This window comes from Drosophila suzukii, chromosome X (genome assembly GCF_043229965.1).
Source record: "Drosophila suzukii chromosome X, CBGP_Dsuzu_IsoJpt1.0, whole genome shotgun sequence".
Lineage (NCBI taxonomy): Eukaryota > Metazoa > Arthropoda > Insecta > Diptera > Drosophilidae > Drosophila > Drosophila suzukii.
In genome coordinates, this window is record NC_092084.1 from 29,892,417 (window position 1) to 29,915,593 (window position 23,177).

General features: G+C 38.9%; 3 protein-coding genes across 6 annotated transcripts in view; 1 reads left to right on the forward strand and 2 right to left on the reverse strand.

The window, feature by feature from the left end:
- Positions 1-23,177, reverse strand: part of LOC108005084 (uncharacterized) — a 52,006-nt gene that overhangs the window by 4,319 nt on the left and 24,510 nt on the right. For 2 of the 3 annotated variants that reach the window (XM_017068251.4, XM_065868380.2), the window contains exons 3-4: positions 21,358-21,831; positions 21,179-21,300 (exon numbers count right to left, since the gene is read on the reverse strand). In XM_017068251.4, coding sequence (XP_016923740.2) covers positions 21,179-21,300; positions 21,358-21,831 — 596 coding nt within the window. Of the gene's footprint in view, positions 1-2,197; positions 2,217-21,178; positions 21,301-21,357; positions 21,832-23,177 lie in introns of those variants that run through there. The other variant, XM_017068254.4, reaches the window with a different exon arrangement.
- LOC108005083 (protein phosphatase 1H) lies at positions 4,015-8,794 on the forward strand. Of its 2 annotated transcripts, none has more exons than XM_036820029.3 (3): positions 4,015-4,735; positions 6,341-7,794; positions 7,906-8,205. In XM_036820029.3, exons 1-3 carry the CDS (start codon positions 4,380-4,382, stop codon positions 7,908-7,910), a joined length of 1,815 nt encoding a protein of 604 aa, XP_036675924.1. In that variant the 5' UTR covers positions 4,015-4,379; the 3' UTR covers positions 7,911-8,205. The 2 variants fall into 2 exon arrangements, with proteins under 2 accessions (XP_036675924.1, XP_016923739.1); XM_017068250.4 differs by lacking the exon at positions 7,906-8,205 and adding an exon at positions 8,310-8,794 and having other exon boundaries at positions 4,022-4,735.
- Positions 11,695-18,226, reverse strand: S6kII (Ribosomal protein S6 kinase II). The gene is made up of 2 exons (XM_017068249.4): positions 15,709-18,226; positions 11,695-14,850 (listed from the first exon to the last, which is right to left on the reverse strand). The coding sequence occupies exons 1-2, from the start codon at positions 17,831-17,833 to the stop codon at positions 14,267-14,269; spliced, it is 2,709 nt and encodes a 902-aa protein (XP_016923738.2). The 5' UTR covers positions 17,834-18,226; the 3' UTR covers positions 11,695-14,266.

The window sequence follows — 23,177 nt, forward strand, 5'->3', positions numbered from 1 at the left end:
ATCTGATTTTAAGATAATAAAAAAGTTATCACAGAAATATACAGACAATGTTACTTTTAAATTTACTAGCATAACGATTTTTGTGTTGTCTTGACATTCATTTTGCGATCCTCTCTATGACAGCTATTTGAAATAGTAGTCCAACTTATATCAAATTCTATTCGTAGTTCTAAAATATTAAAACAATACTATACACCGCAATAGAAAAAAATATGAAATAAAATAACGAAGCTTTAATTTATTTATTATTATATTATTAGTTATACGATCGTTCTTATGGCTGCTATATGATATAGTCGTCCAAAATACGGGAATACTTTCTGTTCGTTGCGCGACGTGCGTGGGTGTTTATTAGAACACTAGGAAATTATAACTCTTTAAGCCCAGCTTAACTAAAGCGCTCCAGAGCTGAGCAGTGACTTAGGGTGAGTTGAAGAGGGGAAGCGGAGGGCAGTGCGAGCGAGCGAGATGTAGACTTCTGGAGAAAACTGCCACTCGACACTGCCTCCAGAAATAAAACGACCTTTTAGGGTGAACAGTTTAGATGACCGTTTTAAAATAGGAAAACGCTTGGAAAATTCTAAGAAAATCGCATTAGGCACACGGGTTTCGCCATATGAGACTTAGTCGTGGACTAATGGGAAATCAAAAATATTTACAGCGCTATAAAATTTTTACGTGCACCGATTTTCCTTTCACTGCCTAATAGTGCTTTGAAACACTGGGTAAACGATCCACCGTCTCTCTCTTTTTGGTGCATGTGGCAAAGTTTTTTAAGGGCAATCGATAGGTATTGATGAATCCAATACATTTCTGTTAAATTTATTATTATAGCAACAGTTAGAGTGGGCGTGGAAATAAAATTACGGAAATAAACTTGCGCTGCGCAGAAATCCCTAGAATCTGCATCACTAATCCCAGTACAGCAGCTTTTACAGTTTAATTATTATATGGCTGGGGCAAATGTGACTTGCCACATTAAACTATAAAAGACTATATTAATCAACACCTCTATTTTTAATAACATTTTGAAGGATCTTAACCCCATAATAGGTGTTACTGTACCACTAAAGCTTAAAAACTGATTTTAGCTTGGATGGTGACTTTGAACTTCCCAGAGACAAGGCTTTGTGCTTTGTGGCAAGTCACATTTGCCGAGACTTTTCATAAATAAAATTTTTTCAAGAATCTAAGACTTTTTTTATTTTTGAAGCAACGTTTTCTAGTTTTATTTTAGGATATTTTACAAATATTGGCCTAAGAATTGAATTTTCTTCAGAACCATGGCACGACTGCTATAAAATGTTATTTTTTATTAAAAACAAATGTTAATCGAACACAATAGGAAACAAATTTGTCCATTAAATAATCAGGGTATTCCCTAAACTGTTAAATTGCTGAATTGTTGAAAATTCAACAGAAAATTTCAGCAATTAAGGGAACGACCCTAAAAGTTCCCTGTTGAATTTTCAATTTTAAAATGTCAGCTGTTTGTCAGATTGTTAAATTGCTAGACCGTGTTTACCAAAGATTATGGTTAAAATTATATTAAATTATATTATAATAAATTATATTATATTAAACTATTAGAACTCCTAACAGGCAGCATCCTATTAGATATCCTTTATGTGCATATTTTATACGATTACAATTTCTCCATGTTTACAAGTGACCAAAGTTACTCTCTTACTTTTAGTCGAGAACAGCGACAACTCTGATTTTCAGCAATTCAACCAAATTTTCAACAGCCCCGAGGCTGTTGAATTGCTGAAATTTCTGAAAGTTGACTTTGTATGGAACAGCTGTTTAACAGCTGACCAAAATTCAACAGTTTAGGGAATACCCAGAATATGTTGTGGGTGCAATAGTACTTTTAGTGCTATTTATATGATCATGGCTGTAGTAAGTAGATAAATAGCTGTTCGCTTCAGCGATTCACTTATGAACAAGAATCCGGTTGGTATTGCAACAACGATTTTAAACGAGTGTGTGCAGAGGCTATTACTTAGTGTTATCGTTTTTTTTGTTATTTTTATTAAAAACAAATGTTAATCGAACAAAATTGGAAACAAATTTGTCCATTAAATAATATGTTGTCTGTGCAATACTCATAAATAGAAAAAGCGTACTTTTTGTGCTATTTATATGATCATGGCTGTAGTAAATAGATAAATAGCTGTTCGCTTCAGCGACTCACTTGTGAACAACAATCCGGATAGTATTGCAACAACGATTTTAAGCGGCTTTGTGCAGAGGCTATTACTTGGTAGAATCATTTTTTTTTTGGCTAAAGCCTTGTACTCAGATCGGCTAAGAGTTTCACTAGTCGAAAAATCTTATTCTTTGTAGTGTGACCGAAGTTTTCAAAGTTCACCAGCAATGCATGTAGCATGGTCTTACTGTCAAGGAGGTGGGTTTGAAATTTAAATTTAAAAAGGAGGAGTCTGCTGGTACACAAAGAAATTAAAATAAAAATAAATGGAATGTTCAACGAATGTTTTTATTTATGTAAATTAGTAGTTTAAAGCTTTCTTCTCGTCCCACGGATGCTTCGCCATCTTTCCCGCTCCACCGCAGTCCAACTCCGAGTCTCAATAGGCATATTGGACCTTGACGAAGAGGGAGCCGGATTAGGAACGGGGTTGATCCGCTGATGCTGCAGGAAGTCGCCCAGCATCCTGGCAGTGGCTGGCTATGGCTACTCCAACTGTTCCTTAGCGGGCGCCCTATTTTCCTCCTCCCTATAGAAGCCAGCGGGTCCTCCAGCTCCGCTTAAGCTGCCAAGTAGCTGGTGGTGGTGGTGTCCGGAGTCCAGATCTTACTTTCTTTGCGAGGACGCGCCCGCCAGGATGTCCATGTAGAGATCGAAGTCCAACTCGGCATGATCCTTCCCCCTGGGATTCTCTAGTGGATCTTCTCCAACACTTCAACTATTCTGTGAATTTGCCCCTATTGTGAAATTGCTTCCTGTCGGTGAAATCCCGCAATAAAGGGCATAAGCTTGGATTTGACCTTCTGGATTCGATTTGGCAAAAAAAGACCCGACGAAAAGAGTTAGCCGCGTATTTGCCTCTCGCTCACTCCTATGGTTAGCTCGCGGTTTTCGTCGATCTGAGTTCTAGGCTTAAGAGGGGTATTGGGCCAATACTATTGACTCACTCGATAGGTAGAGCTGGAAATAACATCGGCGATGTATCGATACATCGATGTTTTCCAAAACTCGGGAAATATCGAGGTTTTCAACGTCGATGTTCGATGTTTCCTCTTTACCCATGACTACTTGGCAGGAAAGAATCTTGGTAGGCTAAGCACATTTTTGATTAATTAAGTAAACTTAACTAAAATATACGTTCAAATTGGTGTAGATTTCGACAAAAATTTGTGTTGGCGGCGCTTAGATATGGAGAAGATTTTGAAAGAGGAGAACAGCAATGGTAATTAGAGTAATTAGAAAATTAATGTATATGAAATAAACGGTAGAAATATGGGCAATCTGCTGTATGGAACTATTTTGACAAATCGGCTGATGGCAAGACAGCCAAATGCATAAAATGAGGTAAAACCTATCAAACAAGTGGAAATATGACAAAATTGTCTTGTTTTGTCTTGTCTTTTAGTTATAATTTTTTCTTATTTTTTCGAGTATACTGTTTTTTATTTTATTTTTAGTTGAATTGTGATTTAATTTTAATTTTGTGTTGAACGAGTAGCTTAAGTTTCACTTTGAATGTGCAGGAATCAAAAACAGCAAACAATGGATCTCAAATAAAGCATACTTTTTTATAATGAACTTACACATTGGGTTTATTTGTGGTATTCGTTTATAATATTATATGGAATAAAAACGTTTTTCAAAATTACACCCAAAAATAATTCGATGTATCGATACATCGATGTTTTTTCTGAAAAACATCGAAACATCGATGTAGGTAAATATCGATGATTTTCCAGCTCTATCGGTAGGTAATCCGAAGTAGTGGAACAAGACTTTAACAGCAAGACTCCAACCATGTCTGGTCAGGGTCTGCATTTTTAGTATTATACGCCTTCCGTTTTACAACCTTAGGATTTTGGAACACGGCAATGCACGGCCACACTTCGAGCTATCGATTTATTTTTGTTAAAAGACAAAATTAATCCGCAAAGTTGTCGCGATTAACGTAAAACTATTCGCCTAGTGCAACCGACCGGAGACCTCACGGCGCCGCCTATATAAGTCTACAGACTAAATACCCGATATTTGAGAAACTTAAGTAAATCAAGTAGGAAAGGCAGCAGCACAACAACATCGCAAGCTCGCCACGTCAGTGGGAGTGAGCGAGAGCGCGACAAAGAAGCGAACGGGTGACAACAAGGGAGGTAGATTGAAAAAGGAAAACATGTTTAGTAACATTAAGGAGCGTTTTATATCGGCCATTGCACCGGACTTACCGCCTCTGCCAGGTGCAGGCGAGCGAAGGATTGGTGCCGGAAGCGGCCATCTTCACAATTCGCCGCACCAGCGACTTCGGTTCGGTGGTTCCGGTAGTCAGCCGTTGCCGGATAAGTTCCCCTACGCCCGGCCCCCCTTTCTGCAACTTCTCACAGCGGACGAACTGCGCGCCTCAGCGGACCACAATGTGCGGCCAATCATAGTGCCGCGGGACATCAACCTGCTGCCCTGGGGCACCGGATACGCCGAGTGCGTCAATTCCGGTAAATCTGAGTGGAACGAGGACCAGGGCGCCTTCTGTCGGTAAGTGGGCCAGCCCAGGGTGGTCACCACATCTTACTATCGATTTGATCACCAATTTTGATCCGTAAACTCATTTGTTTAGGTCTCTTCAAAATCGTCTATGAGTGGGCCAGCACCATTTATCATCAAATTTAGTTTTTACAATCATTTCTTTGAGCTCTTACACCATTTATCCGAACAAATGTAGTAAGAAACTAAGATAGTCGCCAATATAGTCGTATAATCATAAAATTTTCTGAAGAACAAATTTAAAGTTTTGGATTCATTTTAAAATTGTATTATAGCTTGAACATATACATTAGTAAGAACTGGTTCAATTTGTATATATATTTTACAGAAACTATTTAGCTTGTCAGTACTTTTATTGTTCATTTCTTTCTCTATACCAATCGCTTACATACAGCTGATATCATGATAAAAGTAGTAGTGATAAACTCATCGTCTTACTTAAAAATTCGTGCGGCGAGTTTGAATTTCCGATTGAAACCATTTTGCGTTTTTATTTTGCTTAGAATATATAAAGAAGAATACAGCAAAAAATTCCATTCAGTATATATTCGATTTAAAATCATATTGTGCTCATCAAATAATATAATATAATATATATATGTACATATATATATAATATAAAGTATATAATAAGGTCGAGCCTCGAGCCTTAATGACTATTAATATCAAATAGCATTCGATTTCGACAACTTATCGATAAATTAATGTTTCTAAGTTGGTTTTAAATTTTTTAATAGACAGCTATAGTTTTTTAATTAAAATAAGACCATTTAACAAACGGGTCATATAATTCTTTGAATTCTGAGCAACAAAAATTTCATGATTTCTTGCTAACTTTTATATCTTATTTTTAAATTTTCATAAATTTACAAGCACAATATGCTAAAAATTAATGTAAGTTAGATGTTATTAAAAAAAATAGTTGAAATCATAAATCTCTTCAAGCCCGTGTACATATTAGATGGTCGAATATGAAAATCACGTAAGCCAATACGAAAAGGTGGTATTTACTCCCACGAATGCCCAAAAAGTAGTACGTATAGATAGTACCTATTAGAGCCCAATTTTTCAAATAATCCTGGTTATAAAACTGTTGGTCAAGACATACTTCTGTTTCCTGCCGAGATTAGACATTCATCCACAAAGTATAGGTTTAATTGTAACTTTAACTGTAAATTGGTGTCGCTATGTTTTGTTTGGGGATTAGAACACTTATTATTACTCAACATTTTGACATTTCGACATAATTTTGAAAAAATGACTATAATATGTTATTAAGCCGATTATTGAATGGGATTATTGCTATATTATAAGCTCTACAGTCTTATCTAACGCAGACGTTTTTCTTGTGTTTAAGAAATTTTTTTAATCGGATGACTATACCATACAGGTGCAAAAGGAATAATCGATTAATAAACTTCGGCTTGCGAAGTTAGCGTTGTTTCTTGTTTGCGTAGCTATTCCCAAAACCATATAATAAAACCTAGTACATGTGTATATTACCCCTTAGAAACCTCATTAAAATTCAGAAAGTATAACCGAGCTTTAAATGCATTGGAATTTTAATAAATTCTGTTGTATTTTTCTCATCCCCAGGCAAGTTCTTTCGGATCCTGAGCACAAGCACCCAGATCTTCCGTACACATACTTCGGAATTTTCGATGGACACGCCGGATATGGAGCCGCACTAGCCGCTTCGCATCAGTTCCATCACATCCTGCACGAAAAGCTAGTAGACTGCCTGGAGCTGCTCCTGCCACGAGATGTGGACCCCTCCAGTGGCGGAGGGGATGGCATTCAGCTGAATCCTACATTCCCGCACCCCATCTACTTCCAGCGCCGGGTGACCAAGGACGAACTTATCATCGGTGCACTGGAAAGTGCCTTTTTCAACATGGACTCGCTGATAGCGCAGGACAATGATCGTTATCGAGATGCCGGCGGCTGCACCGCCTGCGTCTCATTATTTATTGATGGCAAGATGTATGTCGCCAATGCCGGCGACTCTAGAGCTGTGCTCTGTCAGCGCCGTGCCACTCCTGATAGGCAACAAACGGATACGCACTCCAGTATTGAACCGGATCCACTAGAAGTTAGCTGTTATCCAGTGCCGTTCTCCGCTGATCACACGCCTGAAACAGAGCGAGAACGTCTGCTCAATGTAGCCAGATTGAAGCCGCAACTTATGGGTCAACATTATGTGGCAATGGAGTACGCCAAGCGGCCGCACATCAAGGATATGGGCCAGCGCATTCTCTGCCGACAGGGCACAATGCGTGGCTGGACATATAAGACGCTGACCAGAGAAGATCTCCGCATGCCGGTGGTAAATGGCGAGGGCAAGAGAAGCCGTTTGTTGGGCACACTGGGAGTGACGCGCGGTTTTGGCGATCACGACTTGCTGGCCATTAACACGGGTATACAGATAAAACCCTTTCTCACGCCCCATCCCGATGTGAGACAGAGGGATCTTACGCAGGTCGTTTGCATTTCGGATGAAGACAACAGGGATGGAGATTACGGCGTGCTTGTTATGGCCACCGATGGCCTATGGGATGTTTCCGAAAACGAGGGCGTTGCACGCATTGTCTTCCAGACGCTATCCAAATATCCTACGGAGAAGCATCGCTATACGATGGTCGCCCAGGAGCTGGTGGCTCGTGCTCGTGGAAAAATCAATGACTCCGGGCATTGGCGTCTCGCCGATAGCAAGGCAGCAGCCACTGTTGATGATATCTCAGTGATTGTCATTCCGGTTAGCCAGTATTATAAGGAACACGTGGAGTGGACACAAAACTACAAACGAGATCTCGAGCATCGACGCCGCCAAGCACAGGCCAACATGGCCCAGGAGGCGGTCACCGTCCTCAACGGCGTAATGGCCGAGGAAGCTCAGGTCGTTGAGGAGGAGGAGGAGGGTGAGGTGGTTGTGCACGAGGCAAGAACTTCCCAGAAACCACAGCAGGTGGAGGATGGAGTCGACGAGACCCTGGTGGTAGAACTGGCCCCCTCGCTGGAACAGGTGCAGCTAAAAGACAAGGATTCTGCAGGTAGGCGCAAACTCCCAAGATATTTCACTGAGTGCTCAACTCAAACTTTCAACCTTTAATCTCTCAAAAAAATGACAAATGTATGCCGTTTTTAAATAACTGTTGGGACAGCCTAAGTTAATATACCTGTTACTCAGCGTGCATACAAACGGACAGACGGACGAGCGGAAAAACGGACATGGCTAGGTCGACTAGTGATCCTGATCAAGAATATATATACTTTCCGGTGTCGGAAACACCTTCTAACTGTTACATACTTCCCGACGAAAACCAAGTACCAATTATTCTATGAGCAAGGATAATTTGTTTCATCTGGTAATTAAATGTTCTTTGTAAATTAAAAACTCAAAAAGTCAATAAATTTGGCGTGTACGTCATTTCTAATGCAAGCAAAAGACAGAATAAAATAAATCAAGAGATTGTCCTATTCAAGAAACACTTTCAGAAATAACAAGATTCCTTTAGATATAATGTCTAAAATTATACTTAATTTTAACTAATTTTATACATTCTAGCGTTTGACATCGGTAAAAAGGATAATGATAAGGACAAAGAGGCGTCGACGACGCGGCAGCATCTGCAACAACAGTTTCAAAAGGGTCGCAAAGGCAAGGGAAAGCACTAGGAAAAATGTCCTGCCACACAGGCCGATGTAGTTATAGCCGATAATTATTGGCACATCTATATATTTTTACACTCAACACACAAGAACAAATTCAACACATTTACAGTTTCTACATAATTTGCTTATGTACAAACTAAATAGCAAGTAAACTTAATTGCAATGTACAATAATTTTCTGTAATTAAGTGTATTTATTTCGATCCAAAACAGTTAATGAATCAACAAACCGGCAGAGTAATGGCCCTAATTTTTCAAATAACGCAAATTTAAACCTATGATTCCAGTTATATGAAATTAAAAAGTATTTTAAGCTACGTAAAACATAAACGGAACGATAAAGAAAAATAAATCAACAATTATTGTTAAATAGAAACAAGTTAGATAGTTATTGGGATGATGGATAAGATGCACGAGCGATACAAATTTTGCCTTGATGTCCTGCTTTTTCCAGCTTTCACTTTCGAGTATGTTACTCGAGTTCGATTTGCGCTAATGTTGATATTCTAGGGAGTCGCTGGTGACATTCGTACACTTTTAAAGTGGAAAAAAAATTTTAAAAAAAAGGAAGAATTTTAATTTAGTTAATGGGCCTTACTTGTTCTCCAACAATGTCACTGTGAAACAGACTTGAAAGACTCAGCTAGTGCTAACAGTTTGTTTCTAATTTAGTTTAAAACTTTTCGCTCGGTACATTTTTTCTTACCGTTTTGGTAAGTAGTTTTCCTTGCACTTTGACACAAATCGATAGTTGTTTTCCTTCTAATTAAATATTTTTATATGTGAAAGCGGCATTGAGAATATAATTTGGTCACATATTAATGTTCCTATTGGATAAAAAAACAACAGAAGACAGGTGTAAAAAACACCAAAAACTAATTTTTGGATTTATTGATAGATTCGATATTAAAATTGACCAAATTATATATAAATTGTGTTGCTAAGTTAAAAACAGGGTTCTTTTGAACATAGCATTTTGCTATGCTATATTTGTAGTTTTTACTATTTGAAGTCTGGAGCAAAGCATTTTCGAAATACTACAAACAGAATACTATAAGGAGCCGTAGCAATATTTAAAACTATAGTTTTTTGGATAAGAGCATGTTATCTTGTAAAAATTGCTCCCCAAGAACACGGCTACTGCTTTCAGCAGTGCTATAGTAAATATAGTAAGTCAAATATAGTAAGCAAGTCAATCGATTTAAACCATTATGAGTTTTTTTTTAAACACAAAAATAATCAATAAAATCCAAAATTTAACACAAATATCATTATGTTTTTAATGTCTTTTGTTAAGTTCAGTATGATTATTGTTCTGAGGAATTCGCGGTTACTGAAGACTTGATTTAAATATCAAACCAACCCTTTTACTCAGTGATCCACACAATCTAAAGATAAAGACCTTAATCCTCTTCTAAAGAATCTGCGATTATCAATTTTGTATTAATCGCGGACTGAGAAATGTGACGGACCCGCAAAAATTGTTAATGATCGCGGTTTATGTTTATTGATTCTGTTTTCTGAAGAATATAACTCCCAGCACACAGCTCTCAGCCCCCAGTTTTACTTTAGAAAAAGATTTATTGTTCTGTATTAAGTTTTAGGAAATAGCTATAGCAGCTTTGATATTGTGTTCAAAGTGTGCTGAGAGCAGTAGCCGTAGTCATTGTGCAGTAGTTTTTACTATATACAACGCTGCTCCAAATAAAACTATAGTACTTAGGGAAAGCTTTGCTCCCGGCTTAAAAAAAATTACTCAGTAGTAATAACAAATCATTTTTGTAGTTACTATTGCTGCTACGTAGTAATATTTGCGAACCCTGGTTAGGAATCTATCTTTTTAGAAACTAATATCGAGGAAAAACCGTATAGCAATATGTTTTAAATAAGTTTAAAGCTGTTTGGCTTGGTTGACATTCTGGTGGAAATGCCAATATGCACAACAAATTTATTTTGAGCATTTCCAACGAAAATCGGTTCTACGATCAGCTGATTGTCCAAGTTTTACGAAACAGTAAAATTTTTTTGCATTTCTAAAGGGACACTAGAATAAAAAGAGCGAGGACGTGCCTTTGTTCTTGAAATTTGTGCGCCGTGCAGTGCAACTCAGTGTATTTACAAAAATTATATAAATTATTAACATAACACAAAAAGAATGGATATTGTACATAATGGCAAATACTTTTTTTAATGTTAGATAACTTGTACTGTGTTTTGTGTACGAAAGTGCTTATACAGAAATTTTAGGATAATTTCAATTTAATAACGTATATGTTTACCAAAAAGAAAATATAACGGTCTACGTATTATTTTGACATTTATTATCCGATCGTGCCTATGGCAGCTATATGATATTCGAAATTCTGAAATATTAAAAGAATGATATTCCAAGAAAATAAGTTAATATGTCAAAAAACAGCGAAGTTATAATTTGTTAAACATTTTTTTAAAAATATTTTGTTGATCGTTCCTATGTGAGCTATAGGATACAGTTGTCCGATCCGGCTCTTTCCGATTTATATACTACCTGCAATAGAAATATGATTTTTGGGAAGGTTTCATCCCGATAGCTTTAAAACTGGGAGATTGGTGTGCGTAGGTTGACTCGTCTAGTGATGCTGATCAAGAATATACATACTTTCTGGGATCGGAAACATCTCCTTCACTGCGTTGCAAACTTCTGACTGAAATCATTATACCCTCCGCAGGGATATAAATATCAGACTGTTATGATTACAAAATGTGAATTTATGAATGCTCTCATGTAAGCGGAAGCACTGAAGAAATCGTTTCTATGGAAGCTATGGGATATAGTGGTACAATCTGGCTAATTTTTATACCCGTAAGAAGTACGTACATATATTCCTAATCAGGATCACTAGGCGAGTCGATCTATCCATGTCCGTATGAGCGCTGAGATCTCGGAAACTATGAAAGCTAGAATGTTGGGACTTGGCATGCAGATTCTTGGGCTTCCTGCGTAGTTTTTTTCGGCAGGGTTCCACGTCCACTCTAACGAGTGCGGACATGGCTAGTTCGACTCGGTTAGTGATCCTTATCAAGAATATACATATATACTTCATTGTATTGGTTGTGCCTATACATACTTTCCGGCTAATCTCATATACCCTTTTACTGTACGAGTAACGGGTATAAACAGGATTACAGCCACAGAGCCAATTTCCCAATTCTTTACCATGTTTTAATAAAACCTTTTCTAAAGGAATTGAATTTGAAAGCAATGTATGTGCCTTATGCTTATCAAACTGGAAATTAAGATTCAATTTTGAACTTCGATTTTTTATTTTTTTCCAGTAAATTTTTCTGAATTTTTTTATGTTTCAACTTTACAATAACTTCGAACCGATTTCGATTACAATAAAAGTGTTGCTCATTAATTTGTTGAATAATTCATGTTGTGTTATCAGATTTCTTTCATATTAATATATAATTCTGGAAGCTGTAAAAATCTACTAAGAAAATATATGTACCTAGCAGCCAATACATATTTGGTGTGTTATAATAGTTAAATGCTATGGGGTGATGGGCGCTGGGTTCAAAATCTTGGATATATTTATTGTGTGGGAATTGTCTGCCTTCTTTGTCTTTTTTGTGCAGGTTTTATTTTGCAAACCGTTGGTATTTAATAGTACAAATTGTTTTTGGTATTCATCATTATTTTATAGGTCACAATATAAAAAAAGATTGGTTTTCAATTAATAATGTTAAATAAATCCAACCAAAAGTCCATACTGACCGAATATTTTTGTAAAGTTTAACCGCCATAGCAATAAGCTTTTTACAAATTAAGTACGGATTTAATAAAATGTTTTCAAATATGCTGGACAAGTGGAACATTTGTTTGTTATTTTATATCATGTTTCGAATCTGTAAATTGGTATTGATAACAAATGTTTAGATTTTTGCTTCAAACGACTCAATATCAGTGACAAATTTATCATATCAACCTTTTCTTTAATTGGCCTTCCAAAGAGCTTTTAAAAAATTGTTTTGAAATAAAAGTTAAAGTTTGCACCTTTTAAAATTTTTGTTTTTAGCTAGCTAATTTACAATGTATTTTTGGATAATCATGCGCGATCCCCTCTATAACTTATCCTTCACACTGCCAAAACACACTGGTTTACACTGTTGCAAGTTTAACTAACATTTTCTAGCTGGTGTATATTCAATTATTGTTTTTTGTTAGCAGTAAGTTCAGTAGTGGCACAGCGCGTAAATCTTATTAACATAAACACACACGGACACAACACACATGCACCCATTTTCAAAACACACACATTCAGCCAAATAAGCCCCAAAAATGTGGGAGAATTTTTTTCAGATGACAGCTTGCTCAAACATTGTTTTTGATTCACATGAATCTTGTACATATTTTTATTTATTTTTGTCACGTTTTTGTTTTGTTTAGTTTTTTATAATTATTTTGACATAAGTTTTAACAAGTTTTCCTTGGCAAAAATTGAAGAACGAATTGCTACGAAGAATCGAAGAATTTTCTTGTAAAATCACATTTTTAGTTGTTTTTCGAGGGGCAAACATGTTCTTGTGCTGATCGTTAGAAATTTAACCGAGAGGGCAGCACAATAACAAAGGTTACAAGAAATAAGTTCGGCTCTGATGGAATGACTTTAAAGCTTCTGATCTGAGCCATTCTATTGTAAGTCAGAACCAGATATCTGGTTAGGGTTTTGTATGTAGAACGATACAATTTCTGTTGGAAGACTTCAGCAAACTAAATGGGAAACCAATTTTATGCTTTCACAACTTGTTTCGTTATGTACATATGTATGCACGTGATGCGATGTTACTGAGTATCTCAGGACTACAAGGCAGTTAAAAAGAGTTTACGTTTTTAAGTTATAATTAAATAACAAGATGTACCTTGGCACAACTTGGGAACAGATTTTGACTTTGACAAGATTTAAACTATTTTATTTCAAAGGAAAATGTTAAAAAATGATCTCATTTGCCTTATGAACCCGAAAGAACAATTTCCGCCAACGCTTTTATGTACATAAGCTGTATAAACGCTTAGTTTTGTATTTAATTTATATAGTTCTAATTTTTTGATAAAAACTCTTGGGTAATTTTTCTTTTGATTTTTTTTAAATTCTCTTTTTACATTTTTCTTTAGCTTCTGTACGTTTTTTTAATAGTTTGGCGACAAAAGTTTTTAATAATAGAAAATGAATTCTGGCTTTAACTCTTGGTTCTTATATTTACGTTTTCGCTTTTCATTTTAATTATAATTAATTAGTTAAACAACAATAACACGGTGATGTTGAAAAATTTAGCTACGATTAATTTAATTAAAAATATGTATGCATTTTGTTTTTATATTGTAAACTTGTGTGTACGAATTTCGACTTCGATTTAAGGATTACTTTTGTGAGATCAGGCATCATCTGGGATGATCCTGGCGCCACACACACACACGCTCTCGAGGCCCTTTCTTAAGGAGTCGTTTTATAAATAGCTATATATATATATATCTGTATCTGTATAGTTATATGTGTATATAGATGCCCCGAACTTTGCTTGTTGACCTTGGCATCTTGGTATGCTTTCATATAAAATAAACAATTAGCACAGTTTGTCAAATACGTAAAGTTGGGCCAATTTCCTAAACTACGCCCAGTTTAGTGCTTCGGCAGCGATTGCTAGGATAGGCCACCGGGTGCGGATGTGAACCAAGCGTGTGCACATTGCCATTTACGAAACGACGCGGTATGGCACAGCAGCATTGGATTAGAATACTATAGAGTCGGAAAACCAGCCTGATTATCTGCCTTTTGGCCTGGCGCCGCGGACACCATGCTGCGGCCCAGGATTAGGAGTGCAGGTTAGCTCTATCTTTGGCTCGCCTCTTGGCTAACATCGAAAGTTCTACAGGTCCCACATTGGCCGCCTGCGGTATGGCAATGGCCCGAAACGTGGCATCTACAGCTCCCCTTAAAGCCATCGAAATGTGATTCTGTTGCTGCTGTTGGGCGCATAGCGAAAGCTGTAATCCGGGAGCCACGGCATACTCTGTAAGCTGCACACCATTGGCAAATTGTTCCCGCAGCCAGGCATGATCTAGAATTTGCGCCGCCGTCGGCCGATTCTCCGGCACTATGTGCAGCATCTGGCGCAACAGTTCCTTGGCCGGCACACTGACCAGTGCCCAGCGACTGCTGGTAAAGTCAATGTGTCCCGACCCGATGCGCTTCAGTATCACGTCCGGCGAATCGTTTGGAGTGCTGGCAAATGGCGTCCGACCGGATAACATGATGTAAAGAAGAACGCCCAGCGACCAGATGTCGCAGGCCAGGTCGTAACCTTGCCTCTTCAAAACCTCGGGCGCCACAAAGTTGGCTGTGTAACAGGGCGTCATCAGGAGTCCGTTGTCTGCGCGCAGCTGCTTAGCGAAGCCTGGATTAAAATCGGAAAGTTAATACTCCACCAGATAGGAATACTCTGAGAGATATAGACTTGCAGTAATGTATCGTATTTTCCTACTTTTTTATTACTAACGTGATAATTTAGCAATCTTGGTTAGCTTATATAATGTAATTTAAAAAAAAATCTATATAGTTTCTTAAAATTTGTTTAATTTATGTAATAAACAGCAGGGTTGAGCTATCTAACTATACAGTTCTATAAATACCTTGGAAGTTGTGAGCTTTATTTTACATTAAAACTATAGCTAGCTATAGCCTTAAAACAAAAAGGGTAAACATTTTGTTATGAATTAATAAACAGCAGCTAAAACCATATCATCAAACGAATATAATATAAACTGTGTAAGTCGTCTATATGCGACGTTTTGTAAATTTGCCTTTTATTTTCCCGATCGTTCCTATTACAGCTATATAATAAAGTCATTCGATTAATATAACTTTTGATTCGTTCTTTCAAAATCTTAAAAAAATTATATACCCCAGAGTAGAAGAGACTATAAGCAAAAACAACGAAGTCATATTTTTCTATTAGGTTTCCGACCCGAACTATTTCTACCTGAATAAGAAATAGGAAAGTTAAATCTTGATAGCTTTACAACTGAGACAAGTTTGCGTAGAAACGGAAAGACGGACTAACGGACATGGCTATATCGATTCATTTAGTGATACTGACCAAGGATGCATTATCTATTATAGGGCACTGAATCCTTCACTGCGTTGCATACTTCTGACTAAAATTTCAGTGCTTAAGTACAAGCATTAAACTAAAAACTAGAAAACCGACTGCAAGACTATATAAAGAGGATATACCACCGCCTCCTACACTTACCTAAATCGCAGAGCTTCAGGGTTTCGGGAGTCTGTCGCATACTTGCATATATCATATTGGAGGGCTTCAGATCTCGATGGACAACGCCATGTTCATGGAGATATGCTACTGCGGATGCAATCGTCCTTAAAACGGCGCTCGCCTCGCTTTCGCACATCTGACCCACGGCCAGTATGCGATCGAGTAGCTCACCGCCTTTCAGCAACTCCATTACTAGATAAGCGGAGCCCGCGTCCTCGTAAACTGAATAGAGAGTGACGATATTTGGGTGGTTGCCGTACCTTAACATAATCTCTACTTCCTCCCAGCAATCGGCGGACGTGGATGCGGCGGCCACAGCGGCCTTTTCGATTACTTTTACGGCATAATGTTTTTTGGAGGCGCGATGCTCGCACAGCCGGCAAACTGAGAAAGTTCCCCGACCTAGTTCTTGGAGCAGATTATACTCCGCATGGAAGTTTCCAGGTAGGACACCGGGTAAAGTTCGGGGCGCACCCGTCGGAACAGCAGGAATAGGAGCTATATTATGTAGTGGACTGGCACTGGTAGAGCAGCTATTCGAGCCGGCACATTGACCTTCTAGGAGAACAGGGGCCACGAAGCTAAAGCCACGAAAAATTTCATGCGCAGATGCGGAGATGGGACCACCCGGTGAGTCCCTAGGGGACTTCGAGGTGTACTCCACATCGAAGTAGAAGGCATCGTCGCGGCTAACCGCCGGTATAAAAGGCGGACGCACCTGTTTTCGTTCCAATCTCACCCAATCGATGGTAGCGAAGAAGCAGTGCGCCTTGATGTCCAATATTCCTTGGGCACCCGCACCCAAACGATTCTGAGGATTTCTTTTGAAGAGAGCCCGCAGCAGGGACTGCGCCTCTGGCGATAGATTTTCCGGCATGCCCAACTTACTCCTTAGGATTTGATTCATAGTCTCCTGACGCGTTTGGCCATGAAAAGGTAAATTCCCTGTAAGCATTTCGTACATGAGCACCCCGAAACTCCACCAATCGGCGGCAAAATCGTGTCCCTTTCTGTTCACAATCTCCGGTGCCATGTATTCCACGGTTCCACAAAAACTGTAGGTTTTGGATCCATCCAAAGGCTGCTTGGACAGACCAAAATCCGTCAACGCTATATGACCATGCTCATCGAGTAGTATATTTTCCGGCTTCAGATCCCTGTAGATGATGCCTAGCGAGTGCAGGTGGTTCATGGCCAGCGCAAGTTCCGCCAGATAGAACTTAACGTCCTCTTCCGTAAACATTACTTCTTTGGACAGGCGAGTGAAAAGATCGCCGCCACGAAGGAAATCTAATATCAAGTAGAGTTTTCCGGGGGTTTGAAAGGCATAGTGCAGGCGCACGATGAAGGCATGCCCCACGTCGGCCAGGATCTTGCGTTCATTGGTACTTCTCACTCGGTCCTTGACTTTAAGGGTGGCCTTCTTAAGCACCTTCATAGCGTACAGGGTACCCGCGTCTTTCCCTATGACCTTTCGCACCAGGAACACCTTCCCAAAACTTCCTTCGCCCAGGACTCGAAGGAGTTCGAATTGCGAGGGATCGGCCTTGTCGTGACCCTCTTTTATGACCTCTTTGAGCTCGAATTCGTTTTCTGTATCATCTAGGGGTTCGGTGTCTTCTGAGCCAGGTGCTCCTCCTCCAACTACCCCTTCTCTTCTTCCTCCCTGGGACTCGGAATCACTTAGCTCCATGAGTTCTGGCGGCGGGCATAGTGTTTGATGCACTGGTTTTTCTCTGGAAGACTCCTGTTCCGCTGCCGGTGAGATGTGATGCTGCTCCAGGGCCGCCTGCAAAGCACATTGCTGTTGCACTTGATGCAGCTGCTGGCGACGCTGCGATGAGGTCACCGTGGTAACCGAGGAGTTGACCCCGCTGCTACCGCCACCACTCTCCTCGTCCTCGGTGGGCGTGTGCTCCATGGGCGTGACCGCGAGGCTGCTACAGCCGGACGAGGTAATCTGCATGCGCTGTCGTAGCTGCAGGCCCAAACCGCTGCTACTACTGCTCTGCTGCTCCGCAATGTTGTTGCTGCCGGTGGAGGACACATGCTGCTGCTGCTGAGGCTGCTGGCGGAGATCCTTCTGGGAATCGGCCAGCGGCATGACTTTGATGGCTGCTAGCGTTGTGGGACTGCTGCTCCTTGTCGTTTCTGATGAACACTGCTGCACCTTTTTAGTCAGCTAGTGCTCCCCTTCTACCTGCTTTTCCTCCTCCTCCGCTCTTCCCCCTCCTTCCGATTTCTCTTTCCTTTTTATTACTTCCGCTGTGTGGGCGTCGCTGCCGACTGCGCTGTTGCTTCTCCGGATTTCTCTGCCTTCCGTGCCTTTTACGGCCAACAAGCTGTGCCTTTTTAATGCGCCCCGTTTTGTACACCGTATGATTTGCTATACGCTTTGTTACACGCACAGCTGTGTTGCTTCTTATCACTATTATTTACACATTAAACAATAAATAAAGTTTTTTTAGAGCTGCAAAAAAATCGATGTTAACATCGATATTTTTGTTCTACTAAAAGTATCGATTCCATTTTCGGTCATCGATGTTTTGTCAGGTGTGTCACAGAAATCTCTTCCAACCAAATTTCCCGCTAAAACCAATTCACGGTATTGTTTTGATGAAATATACGTAAAAATACATACACGTTTTGCAACAACAAATTTTCATTTAAGACACCACTTATAAAAAGTATATATTATCTGCATATGGCAATTTGTATGTTTACACCGCATTTTATTCTTTGCACTTTATAAACGATCTAGAAAAACAGCTAGGAACTTGAAAAGCTGTCCGTCTATTATAAAGCCTAGTATTCAGATTAACTAAAGCCGCGAGCTAACCATAGGAGTGAACTAGAGGCAAATAGGCGGCTAACGCTTTTCGTCGGGTGTTTTTCAGCGCGGTTATTAGATTAGTTAAACATATACCAAAAAATACTAGATTTAGGGAGTGAATATCGATGAATGCCGTTAGCCGGCGCGCAAAGAATTATGCATCTAAACTTTCGGTGTGTTCCTGCAGAAGCGGTGTGGAAACAAAAAATTAAAAATGGATGGAAACACTTTAAAATGACTGCAGGAGGGCAGTGCAAACGAAAAGGGATTTCGCTCCCTACATGGACTTCTTGCCGGACGTGTCTTCGCGAAGAAAAGCTAAAAGAATTTGGTTTCGTGTACTAATATCAAACAAAAACACCTCTAAGCGAGGTAAAAATCTTGTAACGATCCACAAACAATAGTTCTGATATCAACTTTTGTGACTAAAAAATACGATCTACTAAATAAAATCGTACACCTAAACACAGGCATATTGAATTGCACCGTGTCGAATGTAAACAAGTAAGATCGCTATAGTCGAGTACCTCGACTATCAGATACCCGTTACTCAGCTAAAGGGACCAAAGGGAAATGGAGATATGCAAGCAGCAAAGCGAGATTAAAATACGCCACCTACCGGCGGTAGACAGATTTAAGCGTTATGGGCGTTAGAGTGGGCGTGGCAAACTTTTTTTTATCAATCGATAGGTATTGACCAATACATTTCAGTTAAAATTTGTATCTAGCATGAAAACTGTGGCCGTCACAGGTTTGGGAGGTTTGTGGGCGTTAGAGTGGGCGTCGCAAACTTTTTTTTGGGTCACTCGATAGGTATTGATGAGAACAATACACTTCTGTTAAAATTTTTATTCTAGCATCTAAACTGTAGGAGTCACAGTTTTGGGCGGTTTGTGGGCGTTAGAGTGGGCGTGGCACATTGCTGAGACAAACTTGCGCTGCGTAAGAAGCTCAGGAATCTGCACGCCAAATCTCAATAGCCAGCGTTCATCCGGACAGACGGACAGGCGCACATGGCTAGATCGACTCGGCTAGTGATATGGGGACGGAAATGCTTCCTTCTGCCTGTTACATACTTTCCGACGAATCTAGTATACCCTTTTACTCTACGAGTAACGGGTATAAAAATGTAGAATGTGTATTTATTAAGTAGATCGTATAATACATTTTCGTAGCAAAAGTTGATATAAGAAGTTTTGTTTGTGGAAGGTGGAATCTTCACTAGATTTTTACCTCTTTACGAGGTCTTTTGGATTGATATCAGATGTTTTTTTTTAAACATAAATCATATAATTAATTTACTTTCCAAAAAGCCGTCGAATTCAAGTTTCTTATATGGAACCATTTCTAATAATTTAAATGATTCCATGGCCCTAAAATAGCGTTTGGATACGCACATACCAAATTTAATGTTATACAAAGAATCTCAAGGGCTATACAGTTTAAAGTTTTAGCCTAAACAGTTTTTTTTAAATAAAACAACCTATAAATTCGAAATGAAAAAAACGTTTGCTCATAGTATTTTAACGATGGTATTTAGACAAATAATGTTAGAAGGCCGTACATAGTATTTAAATACACCTTTCCAATGGCATACAGCACAAGGATGTAGCTTTCGAAATTAACAAGTAACGGGCAAATGAAATTTAGCTTAGTAGTAGAATTAAAGGTTTTTTTTATTAAGCTGTTTGACATCGTCTTAAACCCTAAATTTAAAGTGACTTTGTGCAGAGGCTTTAAGATGAAAACGAGTAACGGGTAAAAGAGACCATGAGTCAACGTATTTATACCCGTTACTCGTAGAGTAAAAGGGTATACTAGATTCGTCGGAAAGTATGTAACAGGCAGAAGGAAGCGTTTCCGACCCCATAAAGTATATATATTCTTGATCAGGATCACTAGCCGAGCCGATCTAGCCATGTCCGTCTGTCCGTCTGTCCGTCTGACCGTCTGTCCGTCTGTCTGTCCGGATGAACGCTGAGATCTCGGAAACTATGAGAGCTAGGCTATTAAAATTTGGCGAACAGATTCCTGAGCTTCTTACGCAGCGCAAGTTTGTTTCAGTAGACTGCCACGCCCACTCTAACGCCCACAAACCGCCCAAAACTGTAACTCCTACAGTTTTGATGCTAGACTGAAAATTTTAACTGAAATGTATTGTTCTCATCAATACCTATCGATTGACTTAAAAATAAGTTTGCCACGCCCATTTAAACGCCCACAAACCGCGAAAACCTGTGACGCCCACAATTTGCATGCTAGATAAAAAATTTTAACTGAAATGTATTGGTGTCGTCAATACCTATCGATTGATCCAAAAATAAATTTGCCACGCCCACTCTAACGCCCATAACGCTTAAATCTGTCTACCGCCGGTAGGTGGCGCATTTTAATTTCGCTTTGCTGCTTGCATATCTCCATTTCCCTTTGAGTAACGGGTATCTGATAGTCGAGGTACTCGACTATAGCGTTCTTCCTTGTTTTATATAGTTGCTTTAGTCGCAGGACTTTTAAAAATGTAGTTTTCCTTTTTTAAATATATATAAAATAAAATACTTCTGACAACTGTTAAACAATTTTTTAAGCGCGGACTAGTGTAATAGCAACTGTACTCACTTCGTGCAAATCTGGAGGGCACATCTATATACAGAGACGATGCTGGCCACAAAGTGCAGAAAAAGGGTGAAGAACAGACCGAAGGCGGCAGAGACCTCGCTGTTGGCATTGATCAAGTTGAACTTAAAGGGATAAAAGCTATTAAACGACTGGCATTGATAGGGAGTTCCAAATTATACCTGCTCGACCTCGTGCTCTGCCATTCTGTTGAGATCCCTGGACAAATTCACTCCGGAAACAGCCAGGGCCAAGGTGCTGCTGGCGATGCAGACCAAACTGAGAGCTAGGAAGGCCGTCTGCGTTTTGCGCATGCTCACCACTCCAAGGGAACCGGTAACGGCGGCTATTAGTCCCGTCCATATGCCACATGCCGCCAAAGAGAGGGCTGCTTCTCGAACGATCAGGAGCGATCCCAGGGCCACCAGGGAAATGGCCAGGAGCAACTGCAAAGTGCCCAGCACTATCTGTAGTGGAAAGGCCGAGCAACATTCATTACTCGCCTTTCGTTTGCGCCGATCCTTCGAAGAAAGCGATGAGGAGTCACTGGCCCCGCCCCCGCTGCTCTCCTTGTACTTGATTAATTCCGGTGGACAGCGCTGTTTACGACTAATCCTGGAGTCCAAAGTGTTAGATGCACTTTTTGTGGCATTCACCTGCACAAAATAAACATACACATATGATTTGACATTTAATAAGGAAGCTGACCTTGCAGCTAAACCCAAAGTAACAAAAATAATTAAATAACAGGAAGCGATTTGAATATAAATATACACAACAAAAATTTCTTGGTCAAAATGGCAAAAGCAGATAATGAATAAATTTATAAACAAGGAAGCTAGCTTCGGCAAGCCGAAGTTTATATACCCTTGCAGGTAGTTTCTATGTCATCATATGTGTACATACATTGTACAAGGCATTCCGATTTATACAAAATTAAAAAATAATCGCAGATATGTTAAGACAATGTTACATTTAAATTTATTTCCGTATACGTTTTGACCGAAAACGACATATAATGATATTTGTATTATTTTGACATTAATATTGCAATCTTTTCTATGACAGCTTATCACATGTCTGCCGATTGCTGCTGTAGTCCGATATTTATCAAATTGTATTTTTAATTCTGAGTTGAAGATATATAAATAACAAAGCTATATTTATTTTCATATTATTTTCCCGTATTTAAAATATTTTACAGCCAAAATGCCCCAAGATGGATTGGGGTAGTTTCTGGTAGAATTGGACCCCTAGATTACGGAAAGGAAGTCCATAATATTATAAATGGATAGGTAAGTTTTTTTTAAAAGATTTTTTAAGAAAATATTGTTGCTATCTCGAGTTGCGCTTCACCAATTCAGTTGATATATGTAGTTGTGTTTAGTGGTTTTAGTTTACAACTATGCCGTCACCCTTTAATTTTGCTGAGTAAATGAAAAGGATACATTGAGTATATTGTTAGCTACAACTCGCAAACTTTAAAAATGTGGAGTTTTTAATAATTTAGTGACTGTAAGGCGTCTGTTGATATCGTAAAAGTTCGAAAAAAACCCGACCACTAATATAAGTTTTTTTAAAATTAATTTAAATTAAAGTTACCGTCCATCCTATCAAAAAAATCCATATTTGGACAAAATCCATGGTATAACAAGAAAGGGAGCTATCTTCGGCAAGCCGAAGTTTCTATACCCTTGCAGGTCGTTCCCGTGGGTGCATTGTCTGTGCAGAGCCTTCCAATTTTTAGAAAACTAAAATCTAAATACAGAAATTTAAGATGTTTCATTTCAATTTACTACCGTATATGTGTACCGAAAACAAAATATGGCGGTCTTTGTATTGTTTTGACATTAATAATCCGATCGTTCTTATGGCAGCTATATGATACAGTCGTCAAATTTTTATAAAATGTTTTTCGAAAATCTGAAATATTAAAAGAATGCGAATATCATATCAATTTAACATGTCAAAAAAACACAAAAAAAAATATAATTTAAAATTT

Coding starts and splice junctions, on each gene's coding strand:
- LOC108005083 (XM_017068250.4), top strand. CDS start 4,380: ATGTTTAGTAACATTAAGGAGCGTTTTATATCGGCCATTGCACCGGAC. Junction 4,736..6,340: donor GACCAGGGCGCCTTCTGTCG/GTAAGTGGGCCA, acceptor TCTCATCCCCAG/GCAAGTTCTTTCGGATCCTG. Junction 7,795..8,309: donor AAAAGACAAGGATTCTGCAG/GTAGGCGCAAAC, acceptor TATACATTCTAG/CGTTTGACATCGGTAAAAAG.
- S6kII (XM_017068249.4), bottom strand. CDS start 17,833: ATGCCGCTGGCCGATTCCCAGAAGGATCTCCGCCAGCAGCCTCAGCAG. Junction 14,851..15,708: donor CCTGAAGCTCTGCGATTTAG/GTAAGTGTAGGA, acceptor ATTTTAATCCAG/GCTTCGCTAAGCAGCTGCGC.